The 15323-nt window shown below is 42.5% G+C and overlaps 1 protein-coding gene across 2 annotated transcripts in view; it reads right to left on the reverse strand.

Annotated features, from left to right (window-relative positions):
• The window catches only part of LOC117409029 (glutamate receptor ionotropic, delta-2), a 612251-nt gene that overhangs the window by 244039 nt on the left and 352889 nt on the right, over positions 1 to 15323 (reverse strand). For both annotated transcript variants that reach the window (XM_058996844.1, XM_034014543.3), the window contains one exon: positions 10893 to 11066. In XM_058996844.1, coding sequence (XP_058852827.1) covers positions 10893 to 11066 — 174 coding nt within the window. The remainder of the gene's footprint in view (positions 1 to 10892; positions 11067 to 15323) is intronic.

The following is a 15323-nucleotide window of genomic DNA, read 5'->3' on the forward strand; positions in this document are numbered from 1 at the left end:
TGAACAGTTATTTTCCAAGCTTACACTTGCAAAGAACCACCTGCGTGCCAGATTAACAGACGACAATTTACAAAAACATCTTCAGTGCCAGCAGATATCACAACGCTCGCCAAGGAAAAGCAATCTCAACCATCACAGTAAAACAAAAAAGCGGGTGAGTTTAAACTTTAAAGTTTTATATTTAAAGAAAAAAAATGGTCTTAATTTCTGTGTTGTTTTAAACTAAATTAAGTTGGTATTTTGTGTGTGGTCAGCGATGGATTTTTTCCATGGGCCAGTGGCCTGTGGTAGGAAAAAATCCCCACCCCTGATGTAAAGCAACTCTACTTCCTTGCTGTTATATGTTCAATCTATCTATTTAAATTTAGTACAGCAAAAAAAATACAGGATAGTGTTTTCTGTCAGCAGCAATACAGTCTGGATGCAGTCTGATTTACTTTCGGCAACTTTAGTTCAGCATACCATAATAACAACACAGGCATTGTACCTCTAACAAAGCCAAGAAGGCGGCTTTGAATAAACTTTATGAACACACTGTGAACAAGTTACTTAATTAATCAATGAATGGATTTCATTATTATAAAAATAAAGGTAATTTCCTCCTCAACTGCAGCAGTATAGAAAGACATCACAGGATTTAAACAAAATCATACTTTGTAATTCTGCATTGTTTTTTCTTTGAATTGTGTAACAGCAAGTGTTATAACAAATTAAATTTTATTTATTTATTTATGTAGCCAATGAGATAAACATTTGTCTTGATCGACTATAGTGCTTTTAAAGAAACTACTGAATAGCAGGTCAGTTAAGGATACTTCTATAAACAATGCTTGAATGTACTGTAAAAACTGCAATCCTAGGGGAATGGGTATTTATTAACATTTGAGTGGAAGGGTATATTTTATAATCTTCATGAGTGAGCACATCAATTTCCATTATCAGCATGTTGATTGTATTAAATGCCTGTGCTGTGTGTTATGCTGAGAAATACAGGTTTGATGGACATCCCTCCTCTACAGTGTCTTGTTTAGAGTATGTATTAACCCTTTGAGTAGTGAGTTCTAAAATGCACTGCAGGACCTACTGGGGTGAGGTTTTTTTTTTCTGTCTTCTGCATGCGCTTGATTATTACGAGTACAGTGTACAAACAAGCTGAAAGCTATATGTGTGTATGTATGTAATGAATACTGATGAAACACAGACAAATCATTTTTACCGTAAATAAATAAATAAATACATATATAGTAGTTTGCTTTTATAAAGTTCAGTTTACTTTCAAAAGAGAAGCAGCAGTTGGCAGTGACAGTTAGAAATTGCAAAACATTGTAGCAAATTCTCCCAGTTGCCATGGAGACCAGTCAGAGTGCAGTGAGCAATAGATCCAGTACCCTGCTGAACTGACATGGGCACAGGCCAGGAAGCAGCACAAAGTGAGTGTGCTGAGAGAGAATCCGGAGTGTCTGTACACATACTACTCTGGGACGGGAGACAACAAGATGAAAAGCAAACTCATCTTCTATACTGAACACATCAATGCCTGGCACACTGCTGTGTGTAAGAAGTATAGCAACACTACAAAAAAACGTATCTGTCAAGGTAGACAAATCCGTGTAGGAGAAGACTCTGACCTGGACAGCACCATCCTGATTAGTAATGTCTACCACAGTGGGACTGTGTTGATCCAGGGCAGTAAGGCTAGCCTGACCTTCTTCGAAAAAAAAAACCAAACCTTTAAACAACTAAAAGAGGCAGCAGAGAAAGAGAAAACACACACTACATCCAACGACCCCAGGGACACCGACCCTGAAGATTCAGCTCCAACCTCAGACAGCACAACACCCAACACCAACCAGCCCACTCCCATGACCCCTACCAACATCCAGCACATACGGGAGTGCCTGGCCTTGCTGGAGCTGGAGTTTGTGGAATTCATAGAACACTGGCCAGGCTCACAGAAATCAGCATCACCCAGCAGCTCAGAGATGAGGTGAGCCAGCTCAAGAGAGAGAGCCATCAACGAGTTGACGAGCGAGATGAGGGACCTGCGGCAGAAGAACGAGAGCTTAAGGACCCAGCTGACCAGTGCCAAGGAGGAGATGCGGCGCAGAGAGAAGACCATCACCAAGGAGCTGCAGGGACTGAGGGAGCAGCTCCACAGCATGCTGGCCAAAAAGAAGACGAACGCAGAAGTGGCCCTCCTCATTGACAGCAACGGCAAATACCTTGACATGAGGAGACTGTTTGTATCCCAGTCGGTGTGTCAACAACATCCGCTGCACAAACACGGAGCGAGCCCTGCAGCTGCTGAACCAGGACACACTGGGGAGTCTGAGCTGCACTGTCATCCACACCGGCACCAACGACCTGGGCTCCCTGCGCCACGACACCGCCAAGGCCGTGAGGAGGGTGGCTGAGAGAGCCACACAGGAGTTCCCCGACTCCAGAGTGGTCATTACGCTGCTGCCCTGAGCCAACACCTAACCACCCACCATCAACGCTCTCAACGCAGAGATCAACAGAGGCTGCGCTGCATTGCCTAACATGCACCTGGCACACCCCCCCACAGCAGTGCCAGCAGAGCCCCCCCCACACACACACTGGAGCGCACCCACCCCGGGCCCCTGCAGCACCGGCCAGCCCCCCGCCATCCGCCCCCTTACCGCCAGGCTCAGCGACAACCAGCAGCAGCTCAGCTATGCCGCAGCCCTGGCCCAGCCTGCCCCCACTAAACTGGGCGAGATCAAACCGCTCCTCAGCATCCTCTGCTGAACTGAGACCTACAGTACCCAGGTAGGGAAGACCAATTATACATTTAAATAACTACAAAAATAAAAATAAATTAAATAAATAAATAATTTATATATATATATATATATATATATATATATATACACACACACATTACAATAAAAATAATACTAAAATAAAAAAAATATATCATTATATTCATATATACATCCTTTACTGTTTAAATGAAACTTATAATTATAAAAGTTTGTGTTATTGTTATGCATTTTGTTCCACTAAGAATAATATTACCGGTAGTTAAATAACATGAGTTCATTTTCAATCAGCGGTTGGAACATTCAGGGCCTGTATTCTTCGGTTTTCGGGCTGAAGAGCACAGACCCTGAATTTTTTTTTTTAAATATAAATGATTTAGATGTCATAGTTCTGTTGGAGACGTAGTGCCTTGCAGATGTGCCCACGCACTGCCCCTTAGGCTACAGGGAGGTAATAGTGCCCGGCAGGAACTCGGGGGGGGGGGGGGGGGGGGGGGTACAGAGGGGAGCTCACCAACTACATCAATCTACAGGTAACCAGGGACCGAGGCAGATAGTTTAGTTGGTTCTTTTGCCACGCAGTTGTAACATTAATCAAGCAGCCTATTTCGGCGCCAGCAAGAAGCGCCAGCAAACTGAAGAGCCTCAACAAAAAAGCCGGGAGTCTAGCTGTGGGAGTCCAGCAAGGGGAGGCCTGCGCCGAGACGCTGTTGGAATAGATCCAAACCTAACAGCGCTCTGGAAGAAGCCATCTACTGGTCAGGTCTGTATCCTCCACCCCACTGCTCCTACTGTGCCTTTTGTCTTGCCTGTCCTGCTATGACTGTCTCTCACATCCCTGTTCTGTCCTCTCGTCCTCTGCCCTCTCTCCGCTGCTGCTCCTCCAACCCCTCTAACCTCATCCCTCTGCCTCTCCCCCCCTCCCGCACATTCTGTGGTGCACTCTGGAACTCTCACTCTTCTGCTAACAAAGCTGATTTCGTCTCTGCCTTTGCCTCCCACCTCTCTCTCGATTTCCTTGCTCTCACTGAAACCTGGCTGTCCCCTGATAACACTGTAACTCCTGCTGCCCTGTCCTCTCTCTACATCCTGTCCCATACCTCGCGTCTCACTGGACGGGGAGGTGGGACTGGTCTTCTCCTCTCTCCCTCCTTACTCTATTCTGTCCCATCTGATCTCTCCTCACTCTCTGTTAATACCTTTGAATTTCATGCAGTCCAACTAACCTCTCCCTGTCAACTCCTGCTCATTGTACTGTACCGCCCCCCTGGGCCTCTCACTCACTTTCTGGATGAACTCGACTATCTACTCTCCTCCCTCCCCTCTCTGTCTACCCCAACTGTCCTGTTAGGTGACTTCAACATCCATCTCTCCAACCCCAGCCACTCTGCTGGATTCCTCCCTCTCCTTCACTCCTTCGACTTCTGTCTTTCTCCGTCCCCTCCTACCCACAAAGCTGGCCGTCAACTGGACCTCACCTTCTCCAGGGCCTGCTGCCCCTCCACCCTCTCTGTCACCCCCCTGGACCTCTCTGATCACTATTTCATCTCTTTTTCTCTGTCTCTCCCCTCTCTCCCTGCTCCTCCTACCCCCACTGTCACCTCTCGCCGTAACCTCCGCTCTCTCTCCCCCTCTGTCCTTGCCTCCACTGCTCTCTCTCACCTCCCTCCTATCGACTCCTTTTCACAACTCTCCGTAGACTCTGCTACCTCCACCCTCTTCTCCTCCCTCACATCCTCCCTCAACTCCCTCTGTCCCCTCACTTCCCGACCTGCCCGTCCCTCCCCTCCCCAACCCTGGCTCTCCTCTGCGCTCCGCTCAGCAAGAATCACACTGCGATCTGCTTAAAAGAAATGGAAGAGAACCAAACTCCCTGCTGCCCTAGACCTTTACCGCACTCTCATCTCCTCCTTCTCCTCTACTCTCTCCTCTGCTAAATGTACTTATTTCCAATCTGTAATCCAAGCCTCCACTAACAACCCACGTAAACTATTCTCTACCTTCTCCTCCCTCCTAAACCCTCCCCCTCCTCCTCCCTCCTCTATCTCCCCTGATGACTTTGCCTCCTTCTTCTCTTCTAAAATCTCAGATATCCGCAAACTCTTTAACACCTCTCCCTGCCCCGCACACCCTCCTGTTCCAACCCCTACACCCACTGCATCCCCTACTAACTCATCCTCCTTCTCCACCTTCTCGCCCCTCTCAGACTCTGACCTCTCCTCTCTGCTCCAGGGTCACAAACCCACCACGTGTGCCCTGGACCCCCTCCCCACTCACCTCTTTCAAGCTGCTGCTCCTGCTCTACTCCCCTTCATCTCCTCCCTCCTCAACACCTCTCTCCTTTCTGGTATCTTTCCCTCTGCCTTCAAAAAAGCCTCCATCACTCCCCTCCTCAAAAGACCTACCCTCGACCCCACCTCCCTCCAGAGCTACCGTCCTGTCTCCCTTCTACCCTTCCTCTCCAAAACCCTCGAGCGGACTGTACACCGCCAGCTCTCTGCTTTCCTGTCCAACCACTCTCTGCTCGACCCTCTCCAATCTGGCTTCTGCTCTGCTCACTCCACTGAAACTGCCCTCCTGTCTGTCACCAACTCACTTAAGTCTGCCCGAGCTGCCTCTCTCTCCTCTGTCCTAATTCTCCTCAACCTCTCTATTGCCTTTGACACTTGATCACTATTCTACTATCATCTCTCGCTGACCTGGGGATCTCTGGCACTGCTCTGGCCTGGTTCTCCTCCTACCTCTCCAACCGCACTTACCAGGTAACCTGGCATGAAGCAACCTCCACACCTCACCCTCTCAACAGGAGTCCCCCAAGGGTCAGTCTTGGGTCCTCTCCTGTTCTCTCTCTACACCCGCTCCCTGGGCCCCCTCATCGCATCGTATGGTTTCTCATACCATTTCTATGCTGATGATGCTCAGATTTTCCTCTCCTTCCCCACCTCTGACTCCACCATCTCCTCCCGTATCTCTACCTGTCTGTCTGCTATTTCCTCCTGGATGCACTCGCATCACCTCAAACTCAACCTCTCTAAATCTGACCTCCTTTTCTTTCCCTCCTCCTCCCCCTCCTCTAATCTCTCTATCTCTGTTCCTCTGGAATCTACCACACTCTCTCCCTCTTCCTCCGCTAAGAACCTCGGAGTCACTCTGGACCCCTGCCTCTCTTATTCCCAGCACATCTCCACTCTGGCACGCACTTGCCGATTCTTCCTGTGCAACATCCGAAGAATCCGACCCTTCCTCACCAACTACGCCACCCAGCTCCTGGTCCAGGCCTTGGTACTCTCCCGCCTAGAATACTGCAACTCCCTCCTGGCTGGCCTCCCTGCGTCCGCCACCCGTCCGCTCCAGCTCATCCATAACTCCGCTGCCCGCCTGGTGTTCTCTCTGCCTCGCTTCTCCCATGCAACTCCACTACTCCGCTCACTCCACTGGCTCCCGATCACCACTAGCATCCAGTTCAAGACTCTTCTACTAGTCTACAGATGCCTTGACCAGACTGCACCCAGCTACCTCCAGACCCTCATCTCTCCCTACACCCCCACTCGACCTCTCCGCTCCGCCTGCACTAGAAGACTGGCTCTACCTCCTTTACGCTCCCCTGCCTCCAGAGCCCGCTCCTTCTCCACCCTTGCTCCGCAGTGGTGGAATGACCTTCCTACAGATGTCAGGACCGCCCAGTCCCTGACCACATTCCGGGGCCGCCTTAAGACTCACCTCTTCAGATAGCACCTGTAGAACTCCTCTGTTTTTCCCCTGGGACACTATCACCCTTCCTTAAATGCGCTTGATTTGCTCTTATCTGCCCCCTATTTTACTGCATTTAATCCTGTACTTCAGAGTACTGTAATCTGCCAAGTGTTTAATCTGTAGTATTTTGTATTTAATCATATCCTGATGCAACTATCACTGTCACTGTTATCTGCTGTATTATTGAATTGTATTTTGTCACACTTGTACTTGCTTGAACTAAAGTCATTGTATTTATCTTGCTCTTATTGTATTATTACTTGTACTGTAACACTTGAAATGTATTTGCTTACGATTGTAAGTTGCCCTGGATAAGGGTGTCTGCTAAGAAATAAATAATAATAATAATAACAATCAACCCAGTTAACCAGGGTCAAACACACACATGGCTCAAAATTAACAAGGGAATAACCCAGTGTGAAAATGTATATACCTGTGTGCAGCATACATCCCCCTTCTGAATCCCCCTAGTATAACGAAGAGTATTTTAACACCCTCCATGCAGATCAGCCCAGGGAAATGTGCTGCTCTGTGGGGATTTCAGTGCTAGGACAGGCTCAGAGCCTGACTGTATAAACACTCACGGAAACAGACATATATTTGGACAGACCCCTTTGTATCTCACACGTACTACAACACAGAGAAACAACCCTGACCGTGCTGTAAACAAGAATGGGAGAGAGTTAGTGCATCTCTGTCAAGCCCTGGGTCTGTACATCGTTAATGGCAGGATCAGAGGGGACTCTTTTTAGGGAGGTTTACTTACTGCTCAGCTCTTGAGACAAGTGTAGTCGACTATGCCATACTGACATGGACCCCTCCTCTCTTAATGCATTCACTGTCCGGCAACAAACCCCACTGTCGAACCACAATCAAATCACTGTGTACCTGAAAAGAAGAGGTCAGCCTAACAACACACAGACATAACCCAGTAAGCTGTACAATCTTAATCAAACATACAGATGGACTCCAAACAGCACAGAGGAATTTAACAAAGCAATCAGTTCTATGGAAATGAATAACCTCATTAACACTTTCCTCAACACACAGTACCAACCAAATGTGACAGAACTAAATCTGGCAGTTACTCATCAATAACATACTTGAAAATGCAGCCATATTGGCAAATCAAAAAAAAAAAAAAAAAAAAAATAAGTAAACCAGAAACAAAACAAAAATCTAAGACATTTATCTAATCAAAAACACCATCAACCACAAAACCCACATTTACGCCTGAGGTACTGTGAAACCCTAAAACACTACAAACACACACTCAAACAGAAAAAACAAAAACACGCAAACACATCTCTCACAGACATAGAAAATGCTATTGACCAAAACCAGTTCTGGGAAATGTGGAATAATTTAACTCAACAAAACAACAAGAATTAACAATACAAAATGGAACAATTTGGAAATTATTTTGAAACCCTTTATAAGGATATACAACAAAAAAGATCTAACAAATAAACACAATTTAACTAGAGAAAAACTGAAATTACTAGAACAATCAATTAAAGCTAACCAAAATACAATTGATGCTCCAATCACCCTACAAGAGTTAACTGAGAAGCTCCTGGCACTTAAACCCAGAAAAGCCTGCGGCCCTGACAGCATCAGTACTGAGATGTTCAAACACAGCAGCCCTAAGTTACAAGAGGTAATGCTTAAATTATTCAACATGGTACTGGTTACTACCCTGACATCTGGGACCAAGGGCTTACATCCCCAATTCACAAGAGTGGAGACAAATTCGACCCCAGTAATGGAGCAGTAATCTGGGGAAGGTATTCTGTAGTATAATCAATGCCTGCGTAATAGCTTTCCTTACCGAACACAGTGTCTTGAGTAAGAGTCAAATTGGCTTCCTATCATATCACCACACCACTGACCATATTTACACCCTAAACACCGTAATTGACAAACATGTACACCAAAAAAGTAAAGGCAAAATCTTTGCCTGTTTCAGTGACTTTAAAAAAGCATTTGATTCCATTTGGCATGAGGGTTTATATTCTAGAATTCTTCAAAGTGGTGTAGGGGGTTGTGACAGGATGGCGTGTGTGGTGACGTCAGGCCAGAAGCAGAAACTGAAACAGACACTGCAGGTAGGGTGCAATGGCGTTTGCGCCGTCTTTATTTTTAAATACAAAAAATAAAGTAAAAGATTTAAACAAAAAACACTGTGCTCACAGAGCAAAATAAATATTTTAAATAAAACAAATCACGAACACAAAATGAACAGCCAAAACAGGTCAGGCTGGGCAAATGCCTTCACTGATCCTGTAAGTTTTGTTTTTTTAATTTTCTCTCTCGCTCTCACTCTCGCTCCCGTTCCTCCTCTGAACACCCAACCCCCTCTGAGCCGAGTGTGGGTCTTTTATATTCGTGGCTGGAGCCTTAATTACCTATTAGTAAATTACCTTATTAAGGCTCCAGCCACATTCCCACGAGAGTTATAGGGAAGGGGTTTTAACCCCATCCCCACGACTACACATTACAAGACCGGCTCTCTCGCCGCTCTCAAACAGCAAATAATAAAAGACGGACGGTGCTCGACCGCCCGCACATAAACACAATAATGATTAGGACGGACGGCTTCGTCCGCCCGCCTACAAATACAATAACAATAATAATAACAACAACAACAATACAAAACATACATATATACAAATAATAATACAGGGGTGGGGTGTACTCCGTCATAGGGGTAAAGTCTATGATATAGTAAAATCAGTGTACACAGAAAACAAGTGCGCAGTAAAAACTGGCAACAAAAGAACAGAATTCTTCACTCGGACGTGGGGTGAGATAGGGTAAACAGGTTGTGGGGGCGGAGGGAGTGAGATATTGATGGTAAATATTCTTCACTTCACTGACACACTCGCTGACGTCCGATTCAATGGAAGAATTGTAAGTATTTGAATTTTAAATCGGAATCTGAATTCAGTATTAGTATTGCTTCTTTCTCTCTGAGCGATTTTTGCTGGTTTACAAATGCTGTTGACATTTTTGTGACTGGGATAATTATATGTAATTCAGTCAATATCTGGCAGAGGGCGCAAGAGGCCAATAAAAGGTGTTACAGAAACCTAGTGTTACAATATTATGTGATCAGGGGTTTTGTAGGCTCAGTAATTCAAGTTTAAAGTTGCAGAAAGTACCGGTACGTTCGTACTACTCAAAGGGTTAAGGTATAAACAGATTGCTATTTACTTGGCAAATCTCTTCATAATGCACTAACACTAGAAGTGAAAATAGTTTACTGCAGAATTTGAGTCTTTTCAGTTTTTAAAGTTAGTGCTGGAAATAAATATTGCACAGTTGTCTGATTATTTTTATAAACAGCCAAATGTGTCAAAACCACCAAGTTAATAAATACTTTGTCTCTGTATCATTAAAGCCTACACTTTATATGGTTCAAAAAAGTTTCAAAGAAGAATGATTCCTCAGATTTGTCTGCAGGCAGTAAATGCTAGAACAGAGTCTAACTGTAGACATTGCTTTAGCACTCTATGACTGATGCTAGCCTGGATTAATGCCCATCGTAGAGTGCCAACATTTGCAGACTTGCTTTATTGGTATAATCTTGATTGGCATTCAGAAAGAATACACAGGTCTGAACCGGGACTAATCCCTTAAATTCCATTTGGTGTCCAGTCTGAATCTCCACTTGAGAAATAAACTTACTATGGTCAACCAAACACATATAACCCGCTCCACTGCCTTATGAAATTGTAACACTATATACAATTACGCAGACCAGAGTGCTGAACTCCAAACACCCTCTCACCACACTGTCATTCCCCTGGGCATTATAAGTCAAAACCCTGTAAATGTTGTGGCCACCTAATAGTGTCAGTTAACAATCACTTTATTTCTAGAGGCTTTAGCAATTGAAAAACCAACACCAAGACCCAGTCACTGCATTATGTTTTTGGCCACTTTTTGGTTCAGTAGAACTGGATATTGCATCAACAGGTTTGAGAATGAATGTGTTCAATTTTTCTCACTTCTCCTTGGCATAATGACTCTGACTCATATTAGACCCATTTATCCTGCCACCACCTATATTTTTACTCTTTAGGTTTACTTTGTGTACAGTTAGGACTTCAGCCTTACACTCACCCCCTGTGCTTGACAAACTGTACTGTAGGGCTTAAGCTTGGATCCTACTGTACTGATAAGCAGGGAGTGAATCTAAAGAACAGGTTAAAGCATTACCGAACACCATTAATACGTTCTCACAAATTGTTGCTGTCTCCAGTGTAGCACATGCAATTGATTTTTTCTTTTTGTGTGTGTGTGTGTGTTTTTTTTATTGCTGTTGGTTAATGTAAAGAAAGAAAAAAGTACCTCCATATTTTGGGCATAAGGATCCTTTTGGTCACACAATGAAGTTGATATTCTGTGGTTGCCTCGGTTACACCGCTGACTCGTGTTCTGTGGCATAGGAAATGTCTGTCTGATAATTGTTAGCCTCCCTATGGACCTTCTCACCAGCTCTTGCACATCCAAGTCAGTTACTTCCTGAAAAACAGATCAAAGACACAGTTGAATACAGGAAAAACATACTGTTTTGTTTATTTCTGTATTTATTTCGAAGTGGGCACACAAACTCAGCAAACCTTTTATTTAAAGATAAGGCACTAACAATTATCACACAGGGTTAGAAGACCCATCACCTCTACTTGATATACAAAACATGATAATGTGTTCTACAGGAATATGTACCTTACCCTTTAATCAACAAGTTATATAATTTATTAGACTAAATACAGGAGGCTACATGGGTTTCATTTAGGCACTTGCATGCTAATAAGCCAAAATGGGTTTCTGCCAGCTCTACAGGAACACGCAGGTGTCTGCATATGTGCCTAACTGGCTGGGATAATTGCCGAGACAAAGGAAACATGGTCCTTGAACAATAATCCCAAGCTACAAGCATCTACTCTCAATCACTTGAATGAATTGAACATAAACAAGAACTGTTCAGGATACAACCAATAGATCTTTAAATGTTGATTAAAGTAAGTATTAGTGCAACTGCACTTGTGGGTTGCCGAGCTGCAGCAAATCAGTTTTTGGTAGCCAGAAGTGAACTGGAAACAAATAGAAGTAAACTGAAAGTGAGGTAAAATGTATCACACACTCAGATGGTAATTCATACATATTAATTAAACTATTACAGAACGTACGGTCTGAAAATGTATCTGTTATAGAGCTGTACTTTTGCTATGGATTACTCAATTTATGCACTCTCAGTGGTGTTTTATATGATGCGATCAAAATGATGCTACACAAATACAAAATATAGGATCAGGTTCAATCCCAACCTGTTGGTTATACCAATAGTTTAAAAATCATTCTCTGACACCCCCTGTACATTCTTTAGTGTAGTCTTGATAATGTTTTAAAGCCAATGACTCATAAGTTGAAATTTAGGTTTTACAAAACTGAGTAAGCCTGAGTGGGGAAAAATCAATTTGAATCTAATGTACGTTTCACATAACAGAAACCATGCAGCTACTTTAAATAATTCATCATAGTAAAAAAATGTACATGCATCCCCTGCTATGACTGTAAATACAAAATGATGCATGCACATGTACATGTGACATACAGGCTGGGCTAAAGAATTCCTTAGCCACCAAGTACATGTATTACTCTAGATATATTTTTGTTCCAAATTATTATTATTATTATTTATTTCTTAGCTGACGCCCTTATCCAGGGCGACTTACAATTGTTACAAGACATCACATTATTTTTACATACAATTACCCATTTATACAGTTGGGTTTTTACTGGAGCAATCTAGGTAAAGTACCTTGCTCAAGGGTACAGCAGCAGTGTCCCCATTGGGAGTTGAACCCACGATCCTCCGGTCAAGAGTCCAGAGCCCTAACCACTACTCCACACTGCTGCCCTGCAGGCAGTGTTATGTGATGCACTGCAGTTACAGATCCTGCCCTCTTTCTGACATGAGATCATGAGATAAGGTAAAAAGTTCCACAAATGCCAACAAGTCTGGCTGTTCTGCACAGTGGTTAAGGTGCTCTCTTGCAGTGTGTGTGGTCGACGATTCGCATCCAGCCTCCATCCCTGTAACATAGCCACTGGCTGGCAATGTTCACATACACTCTCTTTCTTAAATATTTACCACTGATGGCGGAGTCCTGTGGAGGAAAAAAACTTATACGCCAGACACTGCAGATACTCTGCATGTGAAGGGGAAACCTAATTTAAATTCTATAGTTATTCAGTTACATTTTATTATCTTCATGTTGAGTCACAGTCAGGGTCTGTTTTACATTTTCATGAAAACAGATTGTTTTCAAAACAGTCCAACCCATTCTTAATGGCAACCAGCACATTATCCTGCATTTATGGTCAATGACTCCTTAATGTACCATTAATAACATGCAGTTCTTTCAGGTTGTTTTTTTTCTTACTGTATACAACCTCACTGTGGTCTTCTGATATTGGGTTAACCTTTAAACAGAAAAACCTGAACAGGATTGATTGCTACGACCCAGAAAATTCTGACGTCTAGCGTATGGGTTTTTTATAGACGTGTACTCCTAGAGCAGTGGACGTTCATTTGTACTGAATTATACAGACAAACAAGCAACATGAACATCTGTAATGGCTGCCATATGTACCGTAGTAAGCATTGTGTATACATACATACATACATACATACATGCATACATACATTGGACAACCACTATAATATATAAGCATTGGTTCTTCCTGTCAAAATGTCTACTGAATTCAACCTGTTCAATCAGAAACAATTCATTGGTTTCCAACTCCTCTCACAAAGTTCAGCATTTTAATTGGTTCATCTGTTCATCATCTTTGCCAGGATCGTACCTGCTCATTGTGGCACAGGTTCAGAGGGCCGGGCACAGGTTTATGAATATGCATAACAAGCCCCATAAAATGACAACATCCGTTTTGCAGATTCACTGGTTCTTATTCCACATTAACCTACAAAAATAATGAATTTATTTATTGCCATTATATGCGGCTTGTCATGCATATTCAGATACCTGTTCCAGCCCTTCTGAACCTGTGCAGTAGCAAGCAGGTACCATTCTGGCAAAGATGATGGACAGCTGAACCAATCAAAACGCTGAACTTTGTGAGAGGAGTCAGGAACCAATTAAATGTTTCTCTCTGAACTGTTTTGACTTCTGAAGACATTTTGACGATGAAAAAAAAAATATCTTGAAAAACATATTTCAGGAGCACGTACAACAAAACAGGAAGCTAGGGACAATAATGCATTGTGTTTTATACCCCACTGCCTGATCAGTAACACTTTAACATTCTACAGACTCTTCAGCATCTACCTCACCATTCCTGTACTGATATGGATGTATTACAGTTATTAAAAATGCATGTATATGTTGATGCAGTGTTGGGGAAGTTATGTTCAAAACATAGTCTGTTACAGTTAAGTTACTTGAACACAATTATAACAATTTGAAATAGTTGTAATACAGTAACTTATTACTCTGAATAAATATCTCTTAGGCAGTTCACATTTTACAGAGATGGTCAGGCTGTAACGATCATACTAATATAGCTTAAATCGTCAGTAATCAAAAAATAGACAAATAAATAAACCAAACAACAAATGATAATAGCAAAAACAAAACAAAAAAATAATGATTTTTTTCAAATTGAGATACTATGTGATTCAAAATGATTTAGCTGTGTATAGTAAACTACTGCAATGCTGTCTCTTAACCTGGATATTTAACAAACCTTGGACTTTTGACTTTTTGGGGGTTGATTTGTTTGCTTATGTTTTTTTTGTTTTTTTGTTTTTTTTTATTTACCCAATTATGCCATTATTGAGAATGTTTCTTTTGATTTATGTAACCATGTTACAAGGCTGCAACTCAAAATAGTCTTTCAAGATCCAGCTATCAAATCGTTCCCTCCTCTGACTCCAACTGGAGTTGATGTGCTTTCTGATTTCCATTTATCCTTTAGCATTTTTTTAAAGTAACAAAATAACTGTTTCATATCACAAGTAATCCGTTAACACATTTCTTTACCTGTTTTAAATGAACCAGTACAGTTACAAGTTACTAAAAGATCACAGCAACATGTTACATTAAAATATGTATAAGTTTATGTATTTATTACAGCAATGCCTCGTGACTTATAACACACCCAGGGCGTGTGGATATTGGAGCATATCCACACCCTGAAGTGCCTTATTGCGCTTATAAAATGGGTCAACTAACTAGATAAAAATAAAAAAAATAATAAAAAACCCTGTTTTAATTAACAAAGTATTTTCTATTAAATATCCTTCTGCCACTGACCTAAAAAAGTCCCTTAAAACTTAAAAAAAAATAAAACCAAAAATGCATTATTGCATTATTATTATTATTATTATTATTATTATTATTATTATTATTTTTAATAAACATTGAACTGATTAAATTGAACACTGCCATTGAAATTGGCAGTGTTCAATTTAAATTGCAGCTATGAAGATTACAGGCACTTTTTTTTAGATGTTCATTCTGAACAGTAGGTGGAGCTGCAGCAAGCGATTTCAAGCAACATGGTGTTTGATCATTGCTGTCCTTGTCGTTGTCTGGGGAAGTGGAGGACAGAATGTGGCCCCACTGTTTGCTATCACTTGAAGATGGTGCCCAGTAATTTTAGGGTTTCCGTCACACGTGACCAGTGACAGACATTATTTTCCGTGTTTCAAGCCCTGCTTCGCTAAGGATGTCTAGGATGTAAATAAGTGAC

This window comes from Acipenser ruthenus, chromosome 2 (assembly GCF_902713425.1).
Source record: "Acipenser ruthenus chromosome 2, fAciRut3.2 maternal haplotype, whole genome shotgun sequence".
Taxonomy (NCBI): domain Eukaryota; kingdom Metazoa; phylum Chordata; class Actinopteri; order Acipenseriformes; family Acipenseridae; genus Acipenser; species Acipenser ruthenus.